The 24,547-nt window shown below is 39.2% G+C and overlaps 1 protein-coding gene across 1 annotated transcript; it reads right to left on the bottom strand.

The window, feature by feature from the left end:
• Positions 1-1,797: 1,797 nt before the first annotated feature.
• On the bottom strand, positions 1,798-23,858 carry LOC149297672 (receptor for retinol uptake stra6-like). The gene is made up of 18 exons (XM_089488159.1): positions 23,792-23,858; positions 18,749-18,863; positions 18,570-18,636; positions 17,372-17,457; positions 17,120-17,259; positions 15,777-15,943; positions 15,380-15,499; positions 9,904-9,968; positions 9,549-9,619; positions 9,286-9,347; positions 8,861-9,023; positions 8,411-8,486; positions 7,409-7,542; positions 7,002-7,119; positions 4,028-4,123; positions 2,877-3,040; positions 2,533-2,649; positions 1,798-1,961 (listed from the first exon to the last, which is right to left on the bottom strand). Exons 1-18 carry the CDS (start codon positions 23,856-23,858, stop codon positions 1,798-1,800), a joined length of 1,992 nt encoding a protein of 663 aa, XP_089344285.1.
• Between the last annotated feature and the right edge of the window lie 689 nt (positions 23,859-24,547).

Raw genomic sequence — 24,547 nt, 5'->3', positions numbered from 1 at the left:
AGTTATGTCTACTTATGTGCTTGTTTTTACACGCCTGCTAGCAATGAGTGTGGCTGAAACACCTAAAAATCAATAATAAAGGAGAGGTTTCTGCATACTTTTGGTCATATAGTGTATATATTCCTATGTATAGTTTGCATTATATTATCACCCATATCTCCTAGACACATCTTTGCAAGGAATAAGCAGTCATTGTAAAATTGTTTATTTATTCATGATATCTCCTTTCAAATAGGTGCAACATCATGAGCCCCATCTTATTCCTGGGCTTGGTGTGGTCCACGTGCTTGGTGCAAAGCAACTCTTGCCCTGTAAACTGCAAGTGTGTAACCAGATCAGCTCTCTTATCAGCAGACTGTTCTTATCAGGAACTAGATTCTGTACCAAAAGACTTACCTTCCAACCTTAGTCAAATTAGCCTGTCTGCTAACTACATTAGTGCCCTGAATGTCACATCCTTTGCCGCAACCACAGACGTCACGTCACTTTGGTTACGATATAACAAGATCACCACTATTGAACCTGGGACTTTCAGCGTCCTGTTGAAGCTTGTAAATCTAGACCTCAGCCATAACCTACTCATGGATTTTCCTTGGAGTGATCTCTTGGCCCTCCATAATCTTCAAATCCTCAACCTTAATAATAACCACTTGGTGACCCTTCCTCCAGAAGCCTTCAATAGGTCTAAAAATCTCAGATCCCTTCAGCTCAGCAATAACAGGTTTTCTTCTCTACCTGAGGCAATTTTTGACCCACTGACATCAATGTCTCACCTTCAGGTCTACAATAATCCATTTAACTGTTCTTGCCCTTTGTTTTGGCTCAAGGACTGGCTGCAAAAATCAAAAGTTACCATCGACAGGAAAGGGGATATTGTCTGTTCCTCTCCCCATGAACTGTTAGGTGTCTCATTGCAAAAGCTACCTGAGATGCAATGCAAAAAACCATTAGAAATTCAAGGAGATGACAGCTTGATTGGAAAGATGTTGTTGCTTTGCAGGGAGTCTGTAGACCATAGTTTGTTGTCCAGTAATTCCAACAAGATCAAGGTGACAATAAAGTTCCTTGGAAATGGTAGCATTATGGTAACACCCATCAAACATGATATAGTATATCACTGCCATATCCCCAACCAAGCAACAAGCACTAAAAAGTATATCACTACCTCCCAATCCTATTACGAAGTTTCAGGAGAGTTGAAGGACAAAGATGAGAAACTGCTACTGGTTGTGGTGTCTGAAAGAGGCAAATCAGAAGCCAACCTAGCGTCTCATGCATTAGCTTGGTCAATGCTATGTTCCCTGGTACTTCTGTGGGACTGATCAGAAATTATAAACCGTCTGCAGTGAGAGGCAATGGAACACAATTTTATGGACATTAAGTATAGTAGCATATATATTACATCACATTTTGTATGGTCTGGTTATGTATAGCTACACACTAGGCACAATTTCTGGTAATTACAAGACCTACTAAACTAACTGAAAAAAACATCTAAAAATAAACAGGCAACAGAGTTTAAAGAAGGAAACAAAGATTAAGAAAAGTGATGAAAAAGGGTTACCAACTCAATGATAAAAAAGACAAAAGCAGAGAAGCAAAAAGACATACAGAATAAACACTGACAGATGATGATGTGAATAATATAGGTGCAGAGTCAGTATTCTTGGAGAAATATACTTTACTAAGCTATAAAAAATAAAGGTATCAGCTAGCTCCCACGGCACCCCTTCCTGCCAATGCAGGTGTATGCAAAAGGGAGGAGGTAGACTATCATCATTGTAAAGTGTATGAATGCTACGTCGGTCGCAGAAAGGTGGCTCCATTGCTGCAGGTGGATACTCTTTGTGATAGGAGGGAAGGGTTGTTGATAAGGGTGTAAGCCAGACTCCAGCGCGCTCTGGCAAGTTGGGAGCGTCCACCCTTTTGATATCGACCATCTGAGGGCATTAAGTGGATTCCTGGGAACGATAAAAAAGAGTGGACAGATTAGTAATCTTTGATGCAGGGAAACTACAGAAGAATATAGGAAAAGCAGGTAGCAGAGAGGAATGACAAAGGTACTGAAATAATGCACTGGTATCTGGAACAAGAAAGGGATTGTATGGAATACTGCATGTAATCAGAAACTAAAAGATTTCAATTTGCCTACCAAATGTTAAACATATTTTGCTCTGCACCTTAAACTATCTTTAAAATAAAACCACTGTATTTTGATGGGACAGGGAGTCTCCAGGGAAATCAGCCACATACTGTGCAAATGAACCCTTTTGCAGCTGATCTCTCTGATCTGACAGAGGTTAACCACAGATCATTAGTGCAATGGGAAAAATAAATCAGTTTTGAAGCCTTATGTAAAATAGGTCTAGAGATTTCTAGTGGTTCATCAGCTTTACAATACATGGTTACACAAGGCTAACAACAGTGTTTGTTGGGGGCAACGTCATTAAAAAAGTTTGTATCGTTTAAACTACTGCCGTCATGCCACTTTGTTCCATGCACGATGCCTAAACACATATTCTAGTGTCTTACCCTCCTCGAGGTCAGGCTGTTTCCCTTTCTGGGGTTTGAGTAGTAGACAGAAGGCTTGGACCAAAGGATGGCATTCACTAACCTCCAGCAACAAAAAATTGCAATAATTTCTGAAACCTGTAAGTGGACATCAAATGGAAAGAGAATTTACATAAATAAACATATGCATGTATACGTGCACATACTGTATAATATATAATATTCAAAATGTAAAATACAACACGAAAGAATAAAATATAATTCAAATTTCTGTTTTAGTATTCATTAAATCCATTGTAAATCGCAATTTTAAAGTGAACGTCATTGGCAGCAAATGTGTTAAAGGATCAATGCTTTACACATACCTGGGTCCCAGCTCTGCACACTGTGCTGCAGCAGACTCAGGTCTAACCGGCAGAAGTGGATCACATTAAAGACGATGGAGACCACAAGGCGGGCAAGTGATACCAGACCCCCCCGAAGGAAATTCACTAAGAGCAGGAGGTAAGTGAGCAGGAAGAGGCATCTCCTGGGTCCAACAAGAAATTGAAGAAAAAAGATCAGGGCAGGCATGTTTGTGCATAAATGTAGCATGTCATATAATTATATTTGTTTATAATTCAGATACGGAGTGATGTTAGGGAAATGGATTCAAGCAAAGTGGTCATCAGGCAACACATCCCACACTCAATCTATATGTTGAATATTTCAAAGGTCATTTGGTATGTGGATCAATCTACATATTGATCGAATCATGTCTATTTGTGCATCTAGTTATTCTTTAGTGCGCACACACACACGCTATAGGTATAAATATCAATACATGACATACATACGAATGTATCTTCTGCTTATACCTAAACATTAGTATTTTGCACCTCTACTTGAATATGGATACCCAACTCTTTACCCATTACCAGAAAATACACATTTGCTTGTATACTCAGATATGGTTCCGTGTGAACCATGTTGCAACAACATACGCAAGGTGTCCTGGGTGCTAGCTTGGAACTTGACATTTCCATATTAAAAGGGACAGCAGAAGCAGATGAGAACAAATAACTCATCTGTTTTAAGCCACCTTTCATTTTTTGAGGGTTAAAACCACCAAACAGGTTAGTTGTGAAAATACAAAATTCTACTCTCTTTTTTGCCCTTTGCCAAAAGTCAGCCACTCACAGGTGTCCTTTGATTAATTTCAAACAACACAAAGCACACCCCCTGCCTTGGGGCCCATTAAAACATATGATCCAAAACATATTTCCCACCTTGTGGGCACATGTTCTGTATACCACTTACAATGTCAATGGCATTTAATAGGAAACAGATGTTTTATTAATGCTTGTTGGGAAAATCTTGATAACCCCACAGTTAAAATTATATAACTACTGTAGGCAGATGGCTATTAAAAACATGCACGTTTGTATTCCACATGTGGCAATCCAGAACAGGAAAGTGGATTGCTATTTCATTAATATTATGCTAATGAATGAGCTACGTGTATATATTTACATGCCTGTTATGGATCTGAGCTGGCTGTCCTCTTAGGAACAGGAACCGCGAGAAGAGGTACTGCATGACTGTCACCAGGAAGAGAAGGAGCCAGAATGGCCTATGGAAGACAGAATCAAAAAAGCAGTGATTGCTTATATTATATAGTATTATTATCATCTTTTATTTACATAGCGCCAACAATTTACGCAATGCTTAATACAATAATAGATTAAAGGTGTATGACAAGACGAGAATTGACAGACTAAGACAAACTGATACATTAGGTGGAGAGAGCCCTGCTCGCAAGTTTACAATCTTGAGATAAGTACAATGCTCTACAGAATTTCCATACCTGCAAATGGAATTAAGTCACTGCCCGTTATGTACCTCTCCAAGCAGGAACATTTGATTATCTAGTGGTTCCCAACCCAGTCCTCAAGACCCTCAAGGATAGGGATTAGTAGTTACCCTATTCTGCTCCAAAATCAATATTCATAAAACAGACAGGTTCATAGAATGAGGACTTGGATGGGAAAACACTGTCCTTAGGGGGTCTTCTCACAAATATTGTTGTAAGCTTACTATCAAGTTAACTAAACGTGTTGGAAAAGAGCCACCAATTAAAAAAAAAAACCAAAAACATTAATTATGTCTTTTGTCAAGAATTCCAAATATATGTAAATTAATCCATGTTTTGGCTTATGAATTACTAAGAGCAACATGCTTCATAAGACATAAAAATAAACAGCTCAAACACATTAACCCCTTAACGTCCATTGCTGGGTCAGGCACGTCATGCAAAACGGTCACTTAACGACCTATGACGTGCCTGACACGTCATCAGACTTAAACAAGCTTAGAAAGTGATCAATGATCACTTTCTAAGCTTAAACGGTGTTGCTGTAATGCCTCGATGTCGAGGCATTCAGCAACACCGAGATCGGCATGATGGGCCATGTCTGGCCCCTCCCCGGGGCGTCAACAGCCGCCATACATTGTATGGCGGCGGACGCCCGTTTTAAAAGCGTTTAGGAGGCGATCAACGATCACCTCCTAAACTTCAATGGTGTCGCTGGAATGCCTCGATCAGGAGGCATCCAGCGACACCAAACACTTACCTCTTGATGGACTGTGACCGCTCCGGAGAGCGGTCACAGCCGCAGCTGCACGCAGTCTTCACCATCCGCAAGATGGCGGCGGTCCGGGAAAAAAATAATAAAGTTGAAAAAGTTCGCTAGACAGTCTCCTGACCTTCTAGAGAACTCTGGCTCCACTTGCTGGTTGAATACAGGTACTGCATTCAACCATACAAGTCAATGGAGGCCAGCTTTCTAATCACTATGTGATTAGTAAAATATTTAAAAAAAAAATAAAAAAAATAAAAAAAAAAAAAGCTTAAAAAAAACATGGTAACATTTAAAAATTATTATGCTTTAGAGGAACTATCCAGTTCCAGCAAAATGTAAAAAAAAAGTCCAAAAAGAGTAAAATAAATAAAATAAAAAAATAAAGTTTATTATTATGAGCAAGTGCTAAAATTAGCGCTGTATCTTCCCAAAAATCCTGACGTGGAAAAATTTAAATAAAAGCATTTCAAATACCCAAGGGGTGTCTAATTTAAAAAAATGAATGGTTTGATGGGGTAAATTGGAGTGGCCGGGCTCAAAGATAGGGCATAGGCACAGACTGACCGAAATGGGGGGGAAAAAAAGCGCACTTCCAAAATGTGGCATTTTAACCTCAAACACCAGACAAACCCATACATGTGGGGTATGAATGAACTCGGGAGATGTTCCTGAACACATATTAGGGTGTTGTTTGATAGTGACGTATACCTGGAGCTATAAATTTATACCCAAAGTACAATTTGTGTGAAAAAAATAATAAAAAAAAAATACTACCACAAAGTGTGGCAAAGGCTGGTGGTAGAATCTGATGCATGGAAAGGGTTAAATACTACCATTTTAAGTACCTTGGGGTGTCTAGTTTTCAAAAATATATGGTTTTATGAGGTAAATTGTAGTGGCCAGGCTCAAAGATAGGGCATAGGCACAGACTGACCAAAATAGGGGAAAAAAAGCGCACTTCCCAAATGTGGCCTTTTAACCCCAAACAGCAGTCAAACCCATGCATGGGTGGTATCACTGTACTCGAGAGATGTTATTGAACACATATTAGGGTGTTGTTTGATAGTGACGTATACCTGGAGCTATAAATGTATACCCAAAGTACAATTTGTGTAAAAAAAAATACCAAAAAAATACTAACACAAAGTGTGGCAAAGGCTGGTGGTAGAATCTTATGCATGGAAAGGGTTAAAATACTAGCATTTGAAATACCTTGGGGTGTCTAGTTTTCAAAAATATATGATTTGATGGGGTAAATTGCATTGGCCGGCTTCAAAGATACCCGAAATGGCACATGGGGGGAAGAATTACCAGATTTGGAAAAAATGGTTTTGAAATAGCAAAACGCTACCTGTACTTAATGCTCCATAACGTGCAGAAAAAAGCAAAAAAACATAAAAACATTGGGTATTTCTAAACTCAGGACAAATAGTAGAATATATTTAGTAGGTTTTTTCATTAGCTTTTTTGGATGAGTAAAAGATTTTTGGGGTAAAAGTCAGAAAACGTGGGTTTTTTTTACATTTTTCATCATATTTTATTATTTTTTTTATGGGAAATTAGATAATATGATTAAAACAATGGTATCTGAAGAAAGCCCTTCTTGTCCTGAAAAAAACAACATATAATTTGTGTGGGTTCACTAAATGAGTGAAGAGAAAATTACATCTAAACACGAACACCGCAAAAGTATTAAAACAGCCTCGGTCCCAATGGTACAATAGGTAAAACACAGCCTGGTCCTTAAGGGGTTAAAAGCTTTTAGAACTCCTTCACAAATTTAGAACTGTGGTGGTCTTAATGTTAGGAAGGCTAAATCCAGTATTTCTGATTAATATCGATACAAGTTACGATTGAATGAAAACTCACCATGTATTTTCCAGGATGTGGAGGGTAATCTGGAACTTTCCATAAACAATTGGGATAATTATAAAAAATGTAACATACAGGTGAACAAGGAACAGCAGTGCATGTTGGAGGATGAGACCTTTGGGAACAAGAAACCATTTTGAGTTATCAGCCAACACACAGCTATATGTTATATATATATAAAAAAATATACAAAGTACCCAGCACAGTTATCTTGCAATGCAGTATACAAGGACAGGGCTAAGTGCATGCTTCCATATACAGGGCAGGATTATTATTATTATACTTTATTTATAATGCGCCAACAGACTCCGTAGCGTTTAACCACAGAAGAGTTATGTCTTAGTATACACCACTGGACATAAAACAGAAACCGCTACACATTTCCATTTTTAGTAAAAACCCACCTAAACACGTGAACGCAGCCTGGTAGCTGATGTGACTCATCCAGCTGGAAAGTATCCATGACGTAGGGCTGAGAGAGCGAGATTGCAGGAAAACCAAGGAGGACTGACCAGTGCACAGAGACTGCATGGCCCATCTGAGGAAGAAAATACAAGAGGGGGTTTGAGGGTTACTTTCTTGGGAAAATAAACAGTTAGGGTAAAACTCATACATTTTGGGTTGGTAAGGAAGTAATGGAGTATTTTTTTTTCAAGCATATATTTTTTTCCTGGACAAATGGGGCTTTTTTAAAAGTTCTTTTTTTTTTTTACACAGATAATCACTTGGTACAAAGTAAAAATTGTAAATGGGGGGAAAAATTAGAAGTTTACCTAAAAAAAAACCCCTACAGATGAAATCAGCGCTGCCCTAAGATACTGTATGTCCTCCTAACCCTTTACCAACACACAAAAAAAAGAAAAAAAGAAATTGCAACGTTGGGTTTAAGGGGTATGATAGCCCTTAATAACCAAAGAATGTCTATTTAGCTATTCAGATGTTACTGTCACCCATCCCCCCGTGTATTAATTCATAAACATATTTTTATGCCCTATGTGGTATGTTTACTATACCAGGAGTTGGCAGGTAATTGCAAACATTTTGACTGAGTGACTTCACTATACATTACTTTCAGAGCTGAGATGACACGGCATAATACATACTTACTGAGCTAGTAGTCAAGAAATCCCAGTGATTTAAAAATGTATTATGAAGGGTAAACTCAGTTTTTACTGAAGACCTCACCAGACTGGCACCCTCTAAAGCGTAACTAAGCCAAGACGCAGTTTTAACTTATCAAATTCACATTTAGTTATTAAACTCTCAAGAAACAAACAAACTAACTAGGCCATACATGCTTCTACATTCAATGTACAAAAGAAAACTAAATGGGTTTCCTCCAAACAGGCACCAAGCATTATAGGGTTAGTATTACAACAGCATACTGAACATGCAGTCTTGCATACCTGTGCTTGACCAGTGACCTCAGCAGCATGACGATTGTCATAACACACGACAGAACCAGGGCAGCAATATAACACACTGTGGGAGAGAAGAATATATTAATGGCGGTCTCTACATCCATCCCTATCAAGAAATCAAAAATTGTGCCCCGGGTACAGACTATAGCCAAGATTAAATGGCCTTTGTCAGCCCATGCAAATTGATTAAAGTCAAGTTTTAAAGTAATGCCCCATACAGTCCCACCAAGAAGAATACATATTAGAGTACTTTGTAAGTACCGGTACATTAATATGCATTTGTTTCTTGCATGAAAAAAAGAAATTACATAAACATAAAAAACCCACTGATTTAAAGGTGACATTCAGCTATTATATGTACTGATGTGCATACGATGCCTGGTGTGTTCCTTTAAGGTTAGGTGTCCGGGGCATATGTCTCCTAAGTCTCCTCACCTTCCACTACCCAGATATAATACACAATGTATTCCACGGCTCTAGATTTGTCATCATCCACTGTCAAACCAAACCCAGCCAGCATGAGGATAAATTCTGCATTAATAGCTCCACGGATCTTCTGCACAGTGGGGAGAAAAATAACCAACAGTAGGAGAGCCACCTACAGAAGAGATAAGATGGGTGGTTAACCAGATGTCTTCATCTTCTGGATTTATAGGCCAGTATGTATTTTTCCGCTTTAAACATAACCTTGCAATGCACATCTAATCTTTCTAGGTATTGATTCTGAGCCTATTCAAGCTCCAATTCTCTTCGTATTTTTTCTCTTTTTTTGATTCTATATTTTATTACTTATTAGCCCCGATATCACAACTCCAATTTTGTTATAATGCAACGGCCCAAGCATTCTTCCAGATCATTACCTGGTATGCAGAAAATACAGACACAGTTATGGCAAGGACAGAAGGTAACGATAAGTGGAAATCTGTAGAGAGAAAAGGTACAATAAGAAAGTGCAGGGAGAGCTGTGGTGACATGACAAAAAATGCATTCTTTTCTCTGTCAATTTTGGCAGCCAGTGAAGGAACAGCTTAATGTAACTTTATGATGTACAAGACATAGCAAACTTCTGTCGGGCTACTATTTTGTATCCCCATATCCTTTCTGGTGACATGCAGCATTATACCTGTGTTTGGAGGATATAGATAGGAGAAGAGTGTGTGTGACACTTGGGAACCACTGGTGACAAAGTTCTTACTGTGAAGAAGAAAGACAAAGAATTAGAGTGACACTAGTGGCCCAAATAGTACTTAATATCATACAGCCTGCTAAGAGTTCATAAAGAGAGGAGAATGCAAAGCTGAGATGCAGGGATCTGGTAAAGTTATAGTTAATACAGCGATGATGTTCATGTTTTGTGGTAAAAATGCAATATTCTGTAGGCCAGGAAAAGTTTTTAAAGCCATGCGATGCAGAACTATAGGACCCGAGATAATGGGGTAAAGCTTTGAAGATTTATTTTAGGATTGTTCTTCTCAAACCTGCTGTTAGGTTTCCGTCTCAAAAGGCTGCTGAGATATTTCAAGTAATAATTTCTGCGTGTTTTCTAAAAAAACAAAAAAAAATCATAACGTATCAGAATATTCAGTACAATGTAATTATACGGATGGTGGAAATGGTTACTGATTGAAGACGTCCAATTCTACCATTTCCATTGTTATGATGAATATTCAAAGCAAGAATCTAAGGAACATTCAACTACTGAGATACTTAATGACTGTAACCCTACGTTGGAGATCATACCTTGATCAGAGACTATAGTCACTGTACATGACCAGACGCAAGTTCGGTGACTCATATACCTCTTTTCAATACTAAGATTTGCTTAATTTCCATAAAAGCTGCATTTCGCCTCATTTTGTGTCTGTGATAATCAGGGTATTGACCTTTTTAGCGCAGTCAATATTTCCTGAATAATTTAATGAACGAGGGCCACCATGCCTATTGTTGTAACCCAGTCTGCAGAACTCCCCCTCCCAATGTATAATGTGAATTGTGAAAGCTGGGGCCCAGTTAAACACTACTTCTGGTCTTTGGTGTAGACATATATTCGTATAGAATGTACGCAGCAAATTAGCACTATGTAATGTGTAAGCATAGAATGATCCTTTGTGGTAATAGATATTCTTTTGTGGTATTCTCTGTAGGATACACAGCTAGCTCCCAGCCCCAGAACCTATGGATATCCGAGTAAGTGTTTTGTGCAGCCTTTGGTTATGGTTTACTGGTACATTGAGTGTGGACATTGACTATTGACATTTATTTCTTAAAAAAATCTAAAATTGGCTTTAGATCTTGGACCATAACCTCAAAGCGCTTTGAAGTCTGCCAGACCGTGACAAAGCTTTTATACACCAAAAGACCACAAACATATCCAGGCAGCCTCTTAATGGCACAGAATAACCGGAGGGCAAGTTATTTACCCCCTATTACCGCATGAGAAGCTCTGGACAGCAAGCTCATACAAAGGAATTTGCAGTGCCATCTGCTGGCTGGTAATGGAAGTGCAAAAGCAGTGGACCATAAATTGAAATAATAAATTCAAGGTTGTTGATTTTAAGCCACAGAAACGCAGATCTTATGAAAGAGTATACATTGGAAATAGAATATGAAAGTATGGCAGCTAAAAGGACAAGGACAAGGGCTTTTCAATTCTGACATATATAAAATATTCAATAGACTGAGTTACGGAAAAATATTTATGATTAACCTACGACATGGAATTATGGGGTTCAACTGCTCTATGGGATTTGTTTTCAGTTAAGACTGTGGCTTTTAGTATTATTTATTGTTTTATATAGCGTCATCATATTGCATAGCGCAGTACAATAGGTAAACATGACAAAACACATAGTAAAGAACATAATTCAACTTACAGAAACAAGAGGTAAGGAGGGCCCTGCTCAAATCTTCCATGCATGATTATGGCAAGCAAACAAATATGAAACATGGGATCTCTCACCATTAAAGACCAAAGCAGTATAAATTGGATGTCAGAAGCTTATAGCTATTATGCATATTATGCTATTTTAAGGATTCACTGGCTGGAATATATGGGACTACTAAGCGAGTCAATTTTACACAATTTTACAGAGCTCAGTATTCAGCAAAGGGAAGGATACACAAAGCTATGCTGACTCTTGTGAACGACATACCTGGTATGTTAATGTAATAGGGGCAGCATACCATTACTAATATTCCCTTAAAAAGAGAATTCCACAAAAAACACCATCTGCCCTCACAAATGCTGCAACGCATTCTGTCTAGAAAATGATCAAGGGATGAAATCAATTGTATGCACACAGTGATTAAGACACGTTGCAAACCAATTTAGTGTTTAGACTTTCTCATTACAGCAATCATTCTACTCCGCCAATCAAAAACACACGCAATCACATCTGAATCAGCGACCATTGTACAAAAGCCCATGATATAGAGCCGTCTAACGGTGACTATGATTCAGATGGTTTTTTTAGAACCCTGTTCTTGAAATGCTCCATCGTTTCTATATGTTTACAAATAGCAAATGCATTACAACAAATACCAATGGCTTCTGTCTTATAATTGGTACTGTGGTACCCCCACCCCAGTTTGATATAATAGGCATACAATCAAAAAAGCAAAATCATTGTTATATGAAATACCCTGTTTAGGCTGTGCATGGGGGCAGTGGCACATACGCATGTGCAGGAACAGGTTGACACAGGTCCAGCACAGTAGTGGTATCCGATCCCCCCCCCCCCAGATAATGTTCATGCTACTCACAAGGCCAGCCATTCAACAAATAGCCCCCCACGCAAGGACAAGTTCACTTTCCTACCAGCACCCTTTCATACATTTAAGCTGGGGAAGTCACGCAAACATACCTTACTTCAGTTCAAAGGGTGTTGCATTACAGTTTCTTTTATAACGGAGAGATGATTGAGGGCTACACATTCTGTTGACAGATTATAGTATACTTTTATCTCCTAAAGATTTAGTAAAATGCCTGAAGGCTTGTTGTAATTAAATGGAGCATGTTTGTTTTTTTTTATACATGAACAGGAATATTTTGTATCGCTATTCAAAGACTAAAGTACTTTAAGCCCTTCCGTAGAATAAGATAAAACTTAGTAAAGCATGTGAGATTGTGTTGCATTATATGAGCCCTTTGAGGTCATCATATGACCAAAAATCATAGTTTAAAGACTATTAAGTGACGTATCAAACTGTCCAACACTGTTCATAAAGCAGTACTTAAAACTCTCAGTGAGAATGCCTTTTGGTCAGGTCAATAGGTAGGAGTGTCGAGGGCTTAACTGAAGTAGCAAGGGCTAATTTAAAGATTGACAAAATCTAAGTAGGGACATGTGAGGAAGAGCTGGGTTCTATGTTACAGAAACCTTCAACTAGAAAGCCAGCAAGTTATGCTATGAGCTTTTGTATATGAAAATATTTAACTTTAGTACCATTTTTTAAATGTATGTATTCATTCATTTTTAGGATGACCAGCCTCTGTGTCTATATTTAAACAATTACTATAAGATTTAATATGCAAAAAACAAATACATTTTGTTACACAGAATAAAGACATTACCACTCTACTGCATCTGACAGAAGATTTCTAAGCAAGTTTCTTGCAAATCTGGTATGCATGCCTCGGGTGACAATTTTATCAAGTGGAAAAAAAAAATGAAAAATGTAATAAAGCATATATATTAAAATATTTCATGCAGAAATGGGAATTTTAATTGTGTTTAAAAATACCCAATTCAAATAACATTTTGTATGGTTTGGGGTTTTCATAAGTATTCAAATATATTATTTGATGTCAAGAAATTTTTGTCCAAAACAAAGTATTTTGGTGTTACAGACCACAAAAGTATGGTGGCTGGCCCAATATTGCCTACGCTTTACTCTGCTAAACCTACCATATAATAACGTATGTGGAGTATGTCCAACGCGTGAACAAAAACCGCAAATATACCAAGCAACCTAAAGACAGTGTTACATACTAATATACAAGACACAATACAACTATTTTCATTGTTTTTTTAATATAGTACAACAATTATATACATTGCATTCTGTGGTACATGTGTAGCCAACAGGTTATCTCACCTTACTTTATTGAATTACAACTCCCATGACCCTCGGCTGCTTGTGACCACTCAGGCCAAGCATCAGGAAATTTGCATTTCAGTAACTGCTGGTTACCTTTGCATCTACAACCCTTCTGTTCCAAGACAATCTTAATCCTGCCCTAAATTCAATAAAATAATATAGTGTATAACCTACAAATTTGCTAAGAATCACAAGAGAAATCCACTCTCTTTTGATGACCTCATCATTATGAACAAATGCTCAAAGTGCCTTTAAAATAAACTTCTCATCCATTACTAACATTCATATACCACCCAGAATTCTTTGTACCACGTCTAGCCTGACGCACAGAAAGGGGTATGTATGCATTAACAGCCTCTGCGCAGGCGCTAGAATCCGTCAGTCAGTAAAGATACTGGAATGTGCATAAACGTGGGATCTGCACAGCATCAAATCATTCAATGATGAGATGAGCTCCGCTGATGCAATCTATCTTGGACTGGGTCCAGATAAGTCATTTGTCTACTATATATGATTCCCCATTCACACCGCGATAGGAAGAGCTGGGAATTTCCAGCAGTCTAGAAGACATCCTAATTACCCAGAAAATGCCTTAAAAAGTACTGCATACCAATGATTACCAAAAGGCGAATTAGATACTTTAGCCAAAATCAGGTAAACTCAGCTGCTATTATCCAAATCTGTTCACAAATAAACATTGGGTATTTACATAAACAAGGATACACAGTTACGTGTAAATACACACTTAAAAAATATTCCCATCACCTGCTAATTAATCAGATAAACTCCTTGTTGGATAACCGCCTGTTGCCGAGGAAACCAGGCTGATTAGTCACATGGAAAAGATTTTTTTGGACAATGAACCTATTCACTGGGTCACCCACCTTCCATGGAAACCCCCTCCTATATGGACAGGACTTAGGTAACATCTGAAGTGGACAGCCGCTCTGCCAGCATGCACGCAACCTCACACAAAAACACACACAATGGACATTTTGTTCACCTGATATTAACAGGGCAAGTGCACAGTTTGCACACTCGAGCTGGCACACAGTTGGAAGCACATATTTACATGGCTAATACACACGTGTATAATTCTACAGGTTACATGCAGAGCTGGAAGCACTGTAGAAAATGCTATATGCAGAACATTTCTTACTTAAGACTTTGGGACAGCTTGCTTACCAAAAGGTGGGACCAACATTCCCTTAATACACAGAACTGGCCACACCATAGGCTGGACAAGGATCCCATGCACATCCGGTAACACACGCAGGACTTAAGTTTAAGCTATTCACAAATGCTAGACATTCATCTGTAATATAGCAATAATAAAGCTTTCATCACAAAGCAAGGCACACTATTATCAATCTGATCCATATGCTGCAGTGCTGTCCAAATTGATCCACTGCTATACTTATTATACTAAACAATATCAGTATTCCCAACAGACACAGCGTTTAACGACAAGCTGGACACACTGTACAGATACGGTATTTGTTATACACGCTGTGTGATTCAGTAATACTTCTATTGATGATTTATTCATCAAACTGAGCACATGTGGTATTAAACATACTATGTAAATATGTGACAAGGACAGTGCCTTCATAGCACATAAATAGTTAAAAATAACTGGTTAGAATGTGGATATAAGCCTCCCTAACATGCATAACTAATCCCCTTTTCTGCCATTAATACGGAGAGCTGGGTAGAGCCCGGCCAGTGCCAGTCTCTGAGGCTTGTGAAAAGTATGCTGAGCAGGGCAGACATTCCCGATATCCCGGCAGAATAACAAGTCTATTTCATGGCAGACAGGCACACAGAGCCTATGACCAGAGCAGAGTACAGTACCTGTTGAGAATGGAAGGGCTTGCGCAGGTTATTAAGCAGCACAGCAGGGTACCCAACACTTAGCACAATCAGACAGCAGATCTGAGGCACGGTGGAGAGCAGGGAATAGTATCTGTAAAACTGTGGAAACAGAGAGTCAACATTAAATATATATATATATATATATATATATATATATATAGATGGATATATAGATAGATAGATATTATTTTTTAACACACTAGGACTCTATTAGTTGTATAAAATGTTTTCTGTCCTTTTAGGATTATTATTTATATCTATACCATGAGGTTTCTCTCAGTTACTCTCTGATTTTGCATTTTCTTTGGCCATTTACCTTATGTTTTGTTCTTGTTTATTGTTTCCACATATACCCCTACTTTCTTCCCATACTTACCTGTGGAGTTTGTGGACATTCTACTTTCTGCCAGATCAGTGCTGCACAGTGAAGCCAGGATAGGATCGTCCCCACTAAACACCCAACTGCCCCTTGTACATTTTGGCATGCCAGCAGCGGGTAATATAGAGCAGGATAATAGAAAAGGGCTACAATTTTCCATAGTGCTGTAACAGGGAGAAAGGAAAGAACACAAACACTAAAACAGAGCTGGTTAAAGAGGCACCAAAATCTAAATTAAATTCTCCAGTACTAGAGTTCACATATGATGAAGGCTTGTAGAGTACCATGGACCCAGCCTTAAGGACAGCGAAGGACCAGATTACGGAGAAGAAACAATGGAGATATAGAAATCTAGAACTATATAGAACTTCCTGTTCAGGAGAACTAACTAGCCTATTGGGTATTTCAGAAAGCCTATGTCACTGATCCGACTCCTGGCGTTGGCGGGCGAACCGCCGCTCGCAGATGTCGGGCGCCCGATAACCCAGCACCCGGCTCTTCGAGATCCCTCCCCGGAGCTCCGTTGCCGCCGGCACGGAACTCAAGGGATTGAGTCTGAGGTCCCCCTGGCCTCCATACTTACCTCCTCCTCTGGCGGCTACCGCAGGAACTCTGGGGGCGCGGCTATGCCGCGTGGCTGGCATCGGGGTGGTGACGGACGGCTGAGGGCTCGGCCGTGACGTCAGCTTGGAGGCAGGGTTTTAGGCTGGCGCCGGAAATCCGTTTCTCCTGCACCCTGTTGTGGTCCTATAGCTCGTATATTGCTGAACTCCTGATCTTCGTTATTTTGACCCTCTGCCTGCCTGTTTACTCTTTTGGATTGTGTTTCTGTACCTCTGCTCGGTGATTTGTGTACCGGTTTGGCTCGTCTGACTACCCGCTCCGTGTATCGACTACTGGCTTGTTTGACTACCTGCTCCGTCTACCAGTTTGGCTCGTCTGACTACCCGCTCCGTGTCTGGACTCCTGGCTTGTGTGACTACCTGCTCTGTGTACCAGTTTGGCTCGTCCGGAGATTCCTTCACCTGTTTACTCAGTACCTATATCTACCTGCCCGTACTAGGCCTCCTTACTGTTGGGATCCTCTAAGTCCTGGTTCTCTGTTACTTGGGGCTTCTCCCTTTGTATCAGGGGACTGGGCAGAATAACTCCTGCGGTAAGTGCCATTGTACTGGTAGTCCTGACAGCCTATTTCTCATTATCTCTAGGTACTATATGAGACACAGTATCGTATACTCTTGATCAGTATGGAACAAAGGATCATGTAGTTAATTTAATGTAATGCAATGTAGGACCAGGCTCTATATGGGCTATTAGCTACTGTTCTAGAGAAAATCTACCTTGGTGTGCGCCATAAATTTCTGGAAAGAAGTTGAGGAATGTGGGGTCCAACAGCAGGCGGCAGAGAGAAGAAAAGAGTAGACCAAACACTGCACATGGAATCCACCTGTTTCCAGAATCATCCAGAAGGTTCAGGGGGCTATAGAATGGGTATATTGAGATGTTAGACTGAGCAACAAAATTATGTATGCTATACTTAGGAGAAGACACACGCAGAAAAGAGAAATTATAAAATAGATGGCCAAATGTACCTGAGAACACCCGGGACCCCCCAGCAACAGGATCTGCAGAGCTTTTTGCGACGAACCAGGAAGGAAAGAAGGAGGAGAGCACAGAGCTATAAAATAATGAGAGAAAGAGCAAAGGACGGTATAGAACGTCAATACAGAGAAATACTTAGAATAAAACAAAAATATCCAGCACTAGTCTTTAAATTAGTATGTCACCTTGGTTTCTCTGCAGCAACATATGGAGTTTTAAGTTGCTTTTTATTGCATTCAATATGAGAGTTATGGAGACCATAAGAGGAAGCAGCTTGAAATCAGGGCTAGAATAGTCCATAGTTATATGAGGAAGACTGTTTTAGTCATGGTCATGTAATGAAAAGGTATGTAGAGAAATAGAGCGGGATTACAAGGATGGGTAACAGGAATTAGAGGGAAAGATTAGATGAAGCAATAAAATGATTGTGGTTTCATATGAAGAACTAATACGTAAAGGCTGTTTATAAAAAGGAAACGCATCAAGCTTTGGGAGAAACTTTATAGTCATTTAACAAAATTTTATATGGTGGTAGTGAAATAACAGATGCACCTACATCCAAACCCTAGGATTATAAGAGTTAACTCTACATTAGCAGACACTCACATTTATGGCACAAACATCTTTCTAGGGTCTACCAGTCTTCATACACTGCTAACTTAACACATGCAACTGTACACAACTGTCACCATATCCCTATAACTGTGGAAAAAGCTACCTTCTAAGAGCAAGAACAATGGACTGAGTTGTGGATAAGAAGCAAAAATACACATTATGAATGCCAACTTGGTTTCTCTTAGAAGAGAATCTTGCCAGGGTTGGCCTTTAATTTTTTCCCAAAACATACCTACAAGACACTCTTCAGTGACCGCAACAAGAAAATACTTGGACCAAGCAGTTTGGGTACATGCAGTTTATAGAAGACCAGAGAAATATTTACACGGTTGATTAACATAATAGACAAAGCATTGATACAATTTTGCACAGTAAGCATTTTTTGTTTGTAGGTGTATCTTCCTTTAACAAAGGTGTTAAAAGTGGTATGGGAAAGGCAGTGTCGTTATTGAAGCAATATAAATGACAGAATTCATATGAAAAGACTAGAGGTTTATATAGAGAGTATTTATAAGCAGAGGTAATATAGGTTGACAAGTGATAGGGAGTATAGATTTAATAGCATGGACTCACAGACACAGGTGCCAGGACGAGATGATATAGTCCATCTGGCAACGTTAGGTCACATTCCGGGATAATTCTACAGGGAAGGCAATAACATTAGGGGTCACAAATATACAGTTATCTTTTACACAATTGGCTGTTATACATGGATACATATATACACTCTGTTCTTACAAGACTTCACTTACTCATGTGGTGGTATTTCTGGTTCTTGGGGTTCATCAATGTACCAGTCATCATATTCATCTTCCTGTGGAGGTTCAGGGCTTCCTTGGAGAAGTTGGACTGACATAGTGTTACCCCCTTACTGCTCCTGTAATCAACATAACGCCTTATATATCCAAGATCATCTGACCTTTATGCACAGCATCTTTTGTTTAGGGGATTATAAACATTCCCTTGGGGCCAGCAGGTACCAGGGAATGGAATAGCAGCGGAAAGGAGTAGTAAAAGCTGCAGATGCTATCAAGGAAAGTAGAAAAACATTATACAAGGTGGAATGGGGTACAGGAGATGAGTAGAAGAGCATTAGGAGTGTCTAAAACAACACCTGACGATACAAACTTTGCTCTTGCTGTCAGACATTCTGACTCCTCACGTTAAATTACAACAGTGCTGATCTCTCTTAGAGGGATCTAATCCCATTTGAAAATGAATGCCCACAAAGAAAAAAAAAATCTGGAATCTCCCTCATTAGTAATAGGAGATTACTAATTAATATTACCATGTCATGTGAGTAACAGTCCAAGAATTCTGGAACTCTGATGTAACTCACTCATACTCATTGTTTCCAATTTGAAAGAATATATATATTTATTAAATAAATACAACCCTCCACTTTGTGTTTTTCATTATTGGTCTTTTGTAATTGATATATATGCCGAGGTTATTGTTAAGTGGGGTAATAATTTGAGATATTTTTATTGCCTTTAGGATAAATCAGTTCCTTGCAGCTTTACTGCCTTGGGACAAGCCAATCCATTGAGGTTTCAGTGGCCCGGGGGAAGAAGTCTCCCTGTGAGCTTTTTCGGTGTGGAGTTAGCCAGAGCTCAAAACTTTTTGGGATATATCTGTTCCTGGGTGTTTTATTTTGCTGATCTAATAGGATTTATTGCATTGGGCTGACAGTTCTTATGGGCTACATTTTCTTGAGCTTGTGAAGTCTTACACGAGGGTTCCTACGTTGCAGTATATATTTTAGCTAACCAGTCATTTATGTTCTACACACTCTGTTCTATGATCATAACAGAATAGGGTAGAATTAATTTGATAAGTTTTTTTGTTTTTTTTTATTACCCTCACATTTATCACACTGAAGGGCATCAACCTTTCACTCCACTCTCCTACTGGGATGATTATAATACAAAGGGTTTAATAAGCAAGGTAATAATTCTTTCAGAAACTGAATGTTGGGGTGAGAGGCCAAAACAGAAAGGGGGGTTAACACAAAAAAACAGGAGGGGAAAAGTAGGAAAAAAAGGTGGGGGAGCAGAATGAGAAAACAGAGTAATGGGAACAAGAGAATAGTTAGATCGGGGTCAACAAAAGTACAGAGGGGGTGAGAGAAACTAAAGCAGTTGAGGATCTTGGAGGTATTGAAGAAACAGAGTTATGAATCTCACAGCTCCTAAACATATCACCCAATCACTGTCGGAAGACATTATCCCCATTGTGTTCAGAAGTCACCAAAGTCATACTCTAAGGAGCAAAAAAGCATCATCCTACCCCAAATTAATTCACACTCTCGTATAAAGTGTGTGTGTAAATACACATGGTCTCATGCTACATCATGCCAAGCTTAGGAATCTATCCAAAAGCAAACGAGACAGGTGATATTGTGCATCTCACAAAGCTATTTCTTTTAACGGATAAAAAATAAAATGTAAACCAATGATCTGAGATCCCTTATATGTATTACATTGTGCATGCTGCCAGGTTTTAACTATCAGGTCCCAATTGCTTTAAAGCCGAAGCTCACATTTTTTGACCACCTTAGCCTTATATATATAAATATATATTGGCAAGCATACATGATACATTTGCTAATACACCCATTCTGCCTTATTTTACTCTATTCCGACAAAATAAAACTACCTGCACATACCTAGTAGTATACCTAGGTGACTATATGTCAACTTCACACATCAACTAAGAACCTGGCCAACTTCATCCTTCCCTGCCTGTTCCTTCTCCATCAAGTGATGACAAACCTGGTGTCCAGTGGCTGTGATTCCCCGAATGCTGCAGGTGTAGCAGCGAAGCAGCCAAACTAGTAGTGAAACTACCTGTAACCCGCAGACGGAGAAGGAAATATGTGCAGGCTCCACTCACTCCTCTAGCCTGGGTGTGTGAAGGGGGGTAGTCTGATTTATCTGTGATGAGGAGGTTGGGGGGGGGGGGGGAGCTCCCAGACAGATCAGGCAAAGTTCAGCTGGAGGGGGGGGGGGGGAACTTTACACCCAGCACAGCTAGAAGGTAGTGGATTTTGGCCAAGAAAGGGAGCTAATAACATTAGATCTACAGCATTACCAGCGTCGCAACATACCTAAAGTCTCTTGTGCTAATGTGCTTATTCCACATGTAACTCTTACCACTCCACATGTCAGTCTCCCTTGGACCTACCACACCATCTTCACAAATTTGACCTGCTCCTATTCTTGTATCGAGTCTTGTACAAGAGTACCTGAGTGAACATCTCCTGAATACTTAAATGTTGTGTGCCAGTGCTGCTCACATTCACACTGGTTTTTGCTCAGGTGTGTAAGGAGCAACTAGGCATGTAAGGAGCAACTAGGCATGTAAGAGGAACAGGAGCAAAAGGGCCAAGCAGAGAGTCAGGGCATGATAAAGAAGTATTCAAGTATATATTTGAACAAGGATCCTGTTTGTAAACAGTGTACAGATTTTTCCAGCTATGCTGCTGAATGCATCCATCAACCTGTCCCTGGTTTTTTACCATGGACAGTGTTTCTGTACTAGACACAAACACACCAACTGCACCAACACCGTAACCGTCTACAAAAAATAGCCATGTTCTTGCCCCTGCCATCACAGACCGGATTGACAAACACAGCCCACTGCATCTAGACGGCTACAATTATACAGCTCCAATATGTGCTCTGGACGATGGGGAGCCGGAGCATTTATATCCATGAAAAATTGAAATGCGTCTCATTTAAAGCCCGTGACAAATGGAAACAGAAAAGGGGAGCCATGTTTTCTACAGCTTACTACAGTATCTGCATATGAACACACACAGTGCACACCTGTTGCTACACTTCCAGCTTGGCCAGCGTATGAAACAATTTTACTCTTATTGTATAAATTAGACTGCAATTCAAATTTGCCCTTATATTAAAGTACTAGCATACTGTTCTCCTGCTCCAAACACAGGCATTGCTAACGTCCCCTTTAACTTCTGCCAGTTACATTTACTAATATTTCCACACTCCCTGCTTTCCTTATTAAAAGTATTAACCCCGGAATGGAGTGCAGACCCTTACCCACATCCTATTCTGAGTCTTACAAATCCCATCCTTCACATTGAGAAATCATTAATCCTCCACCAGCACCAGCACACCCTAACTAAAGCCATAATTAAAACGCATGCTTAATTGAGACATCTGTGTTCAAGCAGGGTTCTTTTTCAACTAGGACATACTTGTGAGAAATGGACCTGTTGGGAGAAGCTCCTATATCAGATAAAAAAGAATTATTTACCTGAAGACTGTGTGACAAAACACAAAATTGGAAAACAAATTCCAGGTATGCAGTGAGGGCTCATTCCAGATATATCTCTAATAGGTCTCTCAATCCATCTCTAGCGGGTGGAGGTTGTTGGGGGTCAATCTGCACAGATTATTTGACAAAGGAAAATAAGGATCTATGATTGTAAACCCCAAGGTACTGTCAAGTCCCCGAATACCCCACGGTAAACCGATGGCACCTTTTTAAGGAGAGCTTAAAGGGACACTGCAGAAATCATATACACTTTAATATGTATGATACTGTAGCTGAGAGATCCCTTTAACTTTATGTGGAGTCACCTTGCAAATCTGCAGAAACACCTATACGCATTTGCCTCTTTGCCCACCCCCATTTATAAACTTGTTTGAGGCGGGTCCTCCTCACTTGTTTCTGTAATTCAAATTGTTATGTTATATACTACTTGTTATGTCCTGTTTACTCATTGTACAACACTACAGGATACAATGGCTCTATATGAAATAATAATAATAATAATAATGAGATGTGTTTGGCCCAACAAATCTCCTTGCATCTTATACTGCCAGTCCAACATAAGGTTTTGCTTACACTTCAGATGGGGAACTATTTCAGCCAATCAGTGACTAAAATCCTCAGACCACACAGTGTTGCTGCAGCTTCTACCTCAGTTGAGTGCTTTTTATTTTTTTGGAAGAATGCATATGAAAGTACTCTACAAAAAAGTACTTTAATATGCATCCTTCTTTAGTTGGGCTGTCAGGTATAGTAAACTGTTTCTTTAAAACCGAGGCTGTCTGGGGTATACATTTTATAGAATTTCTGTTTAAAATGGAATTCTGTTTGGACTGTGATAAGAGTGGACAGAATAGAGGAATCTATGTAAGAATTATAAAAAGCTTAAATGTTACCTAGGAAAACCTACATTTTTTTTAGTAGGTTATTCACCAATAAGTTAAGGCTAGATTTGCATTCCATCACAATATAATGGTAATAATACGATCATCCTTATAATTATCCCATATGATCCCACATTATTTTCCCATTTACACCAAACCAAATAGTGAAAGTGACAATAAAATGTCTTAGTTCATAGATGTGGTACAAACATGTCAGTGGGTAGACAGACATAAGGAGTTATATTATCCCACAATTATCCTAAAGAAGCAAAATATAGGTATACAAGTACAGGGGGGGAGTATACATCAAATATCTTGTAATATTAGGACAAGAGGGCATGTCTCAATCTAGAGGATCAGAGGCATGAATGTAATAGAAGAGCATTTTACTCTATTGAGAGGGTGGTAGATGAGTGGAACAGTCTCCCAGCAGATGATGGTAGAGGAAAATATAATGAAGGAATTCAAATATTTATGGTATAGGCATAAGGCTATCCTGAACTTTAGTCAAGAGCAAGGACCAAGTTTGAGTGTTAGTATATATACATGTAAGTTATAAGGAGGCCCTGAAGAAATATTGCACCCAGAGGCCACTAACCCGAAGCTTACCTCTGTTCTCATAAGGTGTGCTACTGTGCTTAAGGAAGAGTGATGGGTGGAGCAATGGGATGGACATGGGGCAGAGGATGGGAGGGGCTTAGGGGCCCAGGCATTAAGCATGTCCTGGGCCCCAAGATTTTTCAGGGCGTCCCTGCCCATTACCCACATTGTTCTGGATGGGGGTGATGTGAGTGTGATGCTTAAAAAGAAATCACAAATCAGACATTTTTCTCTGCATGCTGGACGAGTGGATTGGATTTTAAGACCCTTAAGAAAATAATTAATCAATCAAACGTTTTATTTTAAAATAAGGATTTAAAGAATAATGTCCTAGTCCCTGCTAATTACTGCACGGTTTGTGCAATGTAATACTATATTTTAAAGTGATGTACTAGTCTTGTTCACACGCTACACAGAACTACAGTACACGACTCTGCCGTATAAATCAATAACCATAATGCCAACTGATAATAATAATGAAAACATGGTAAATTGGCATCAGCCAGAGCATGAATTGACTCAAGCAGTAGCTTATTTCATAGAAATACATGTAATAAAGATGATATAAAGCATGGAGAGAGTGAAACATTTGCCAGCTTTCTAGATTATTTAAACTGGATATATGTTTACATAGAGATGCCTGGAAGGAAACCATGATACATTCATTACTGGTGGCAAATAAAGTCTACAGTATTTGATGTAATTCCCAACAGGTGATAGAAATTTTTAAAGGTCAAGTCAATATATGACCATTGACCACCCCCA

The sequence above is a fragment of the Sceloporus occidentalis genome, unplaced genomic scaffold (assembly GCF_023333645.1).
Source record: "Sceloporus occidentalis isolate IW3139 unplaced genomic scaffold, rSceOcc1.0.p SCAF_37, whole genome shotgun sequence".
Classification (NCBI taxonomy): domain Eukaryota; kingdom Metazoa; phylum Chordata; class Lepidosauria; order Squamata; family Phrynosomatidae; genus Sceloporus; species Sceloporus occidentalis.
This window is presented reverse-complemented; position numbering and strand designations above follow the sequence as displayed.

Bases quoted from the DNA above. Each gene is read 5' to 3' on its own strand.
- LOC149297672 (XM_089488159.1), bottom strand. From the start codon at position 23,858: ATGTCCATCCCATTGCTCCACCCATCACTCTTCCTTAAGCACAGTAGC. The intron at 8,487-8,860 runs GTGAGGAGACTT...TCTCTCCCACAG, and splicing joins TTATATCTGGGTAGTGGAAG to TGTGTTATATTGCTGCCCTG. The intron at 7,120-7,408 runs GTGGGTTTTTAC...TTGTTCCCAAAG, and splicing joins GGCTGCGTTCACGTGTTTAG to GTCTCATCCTCCAACATGCA.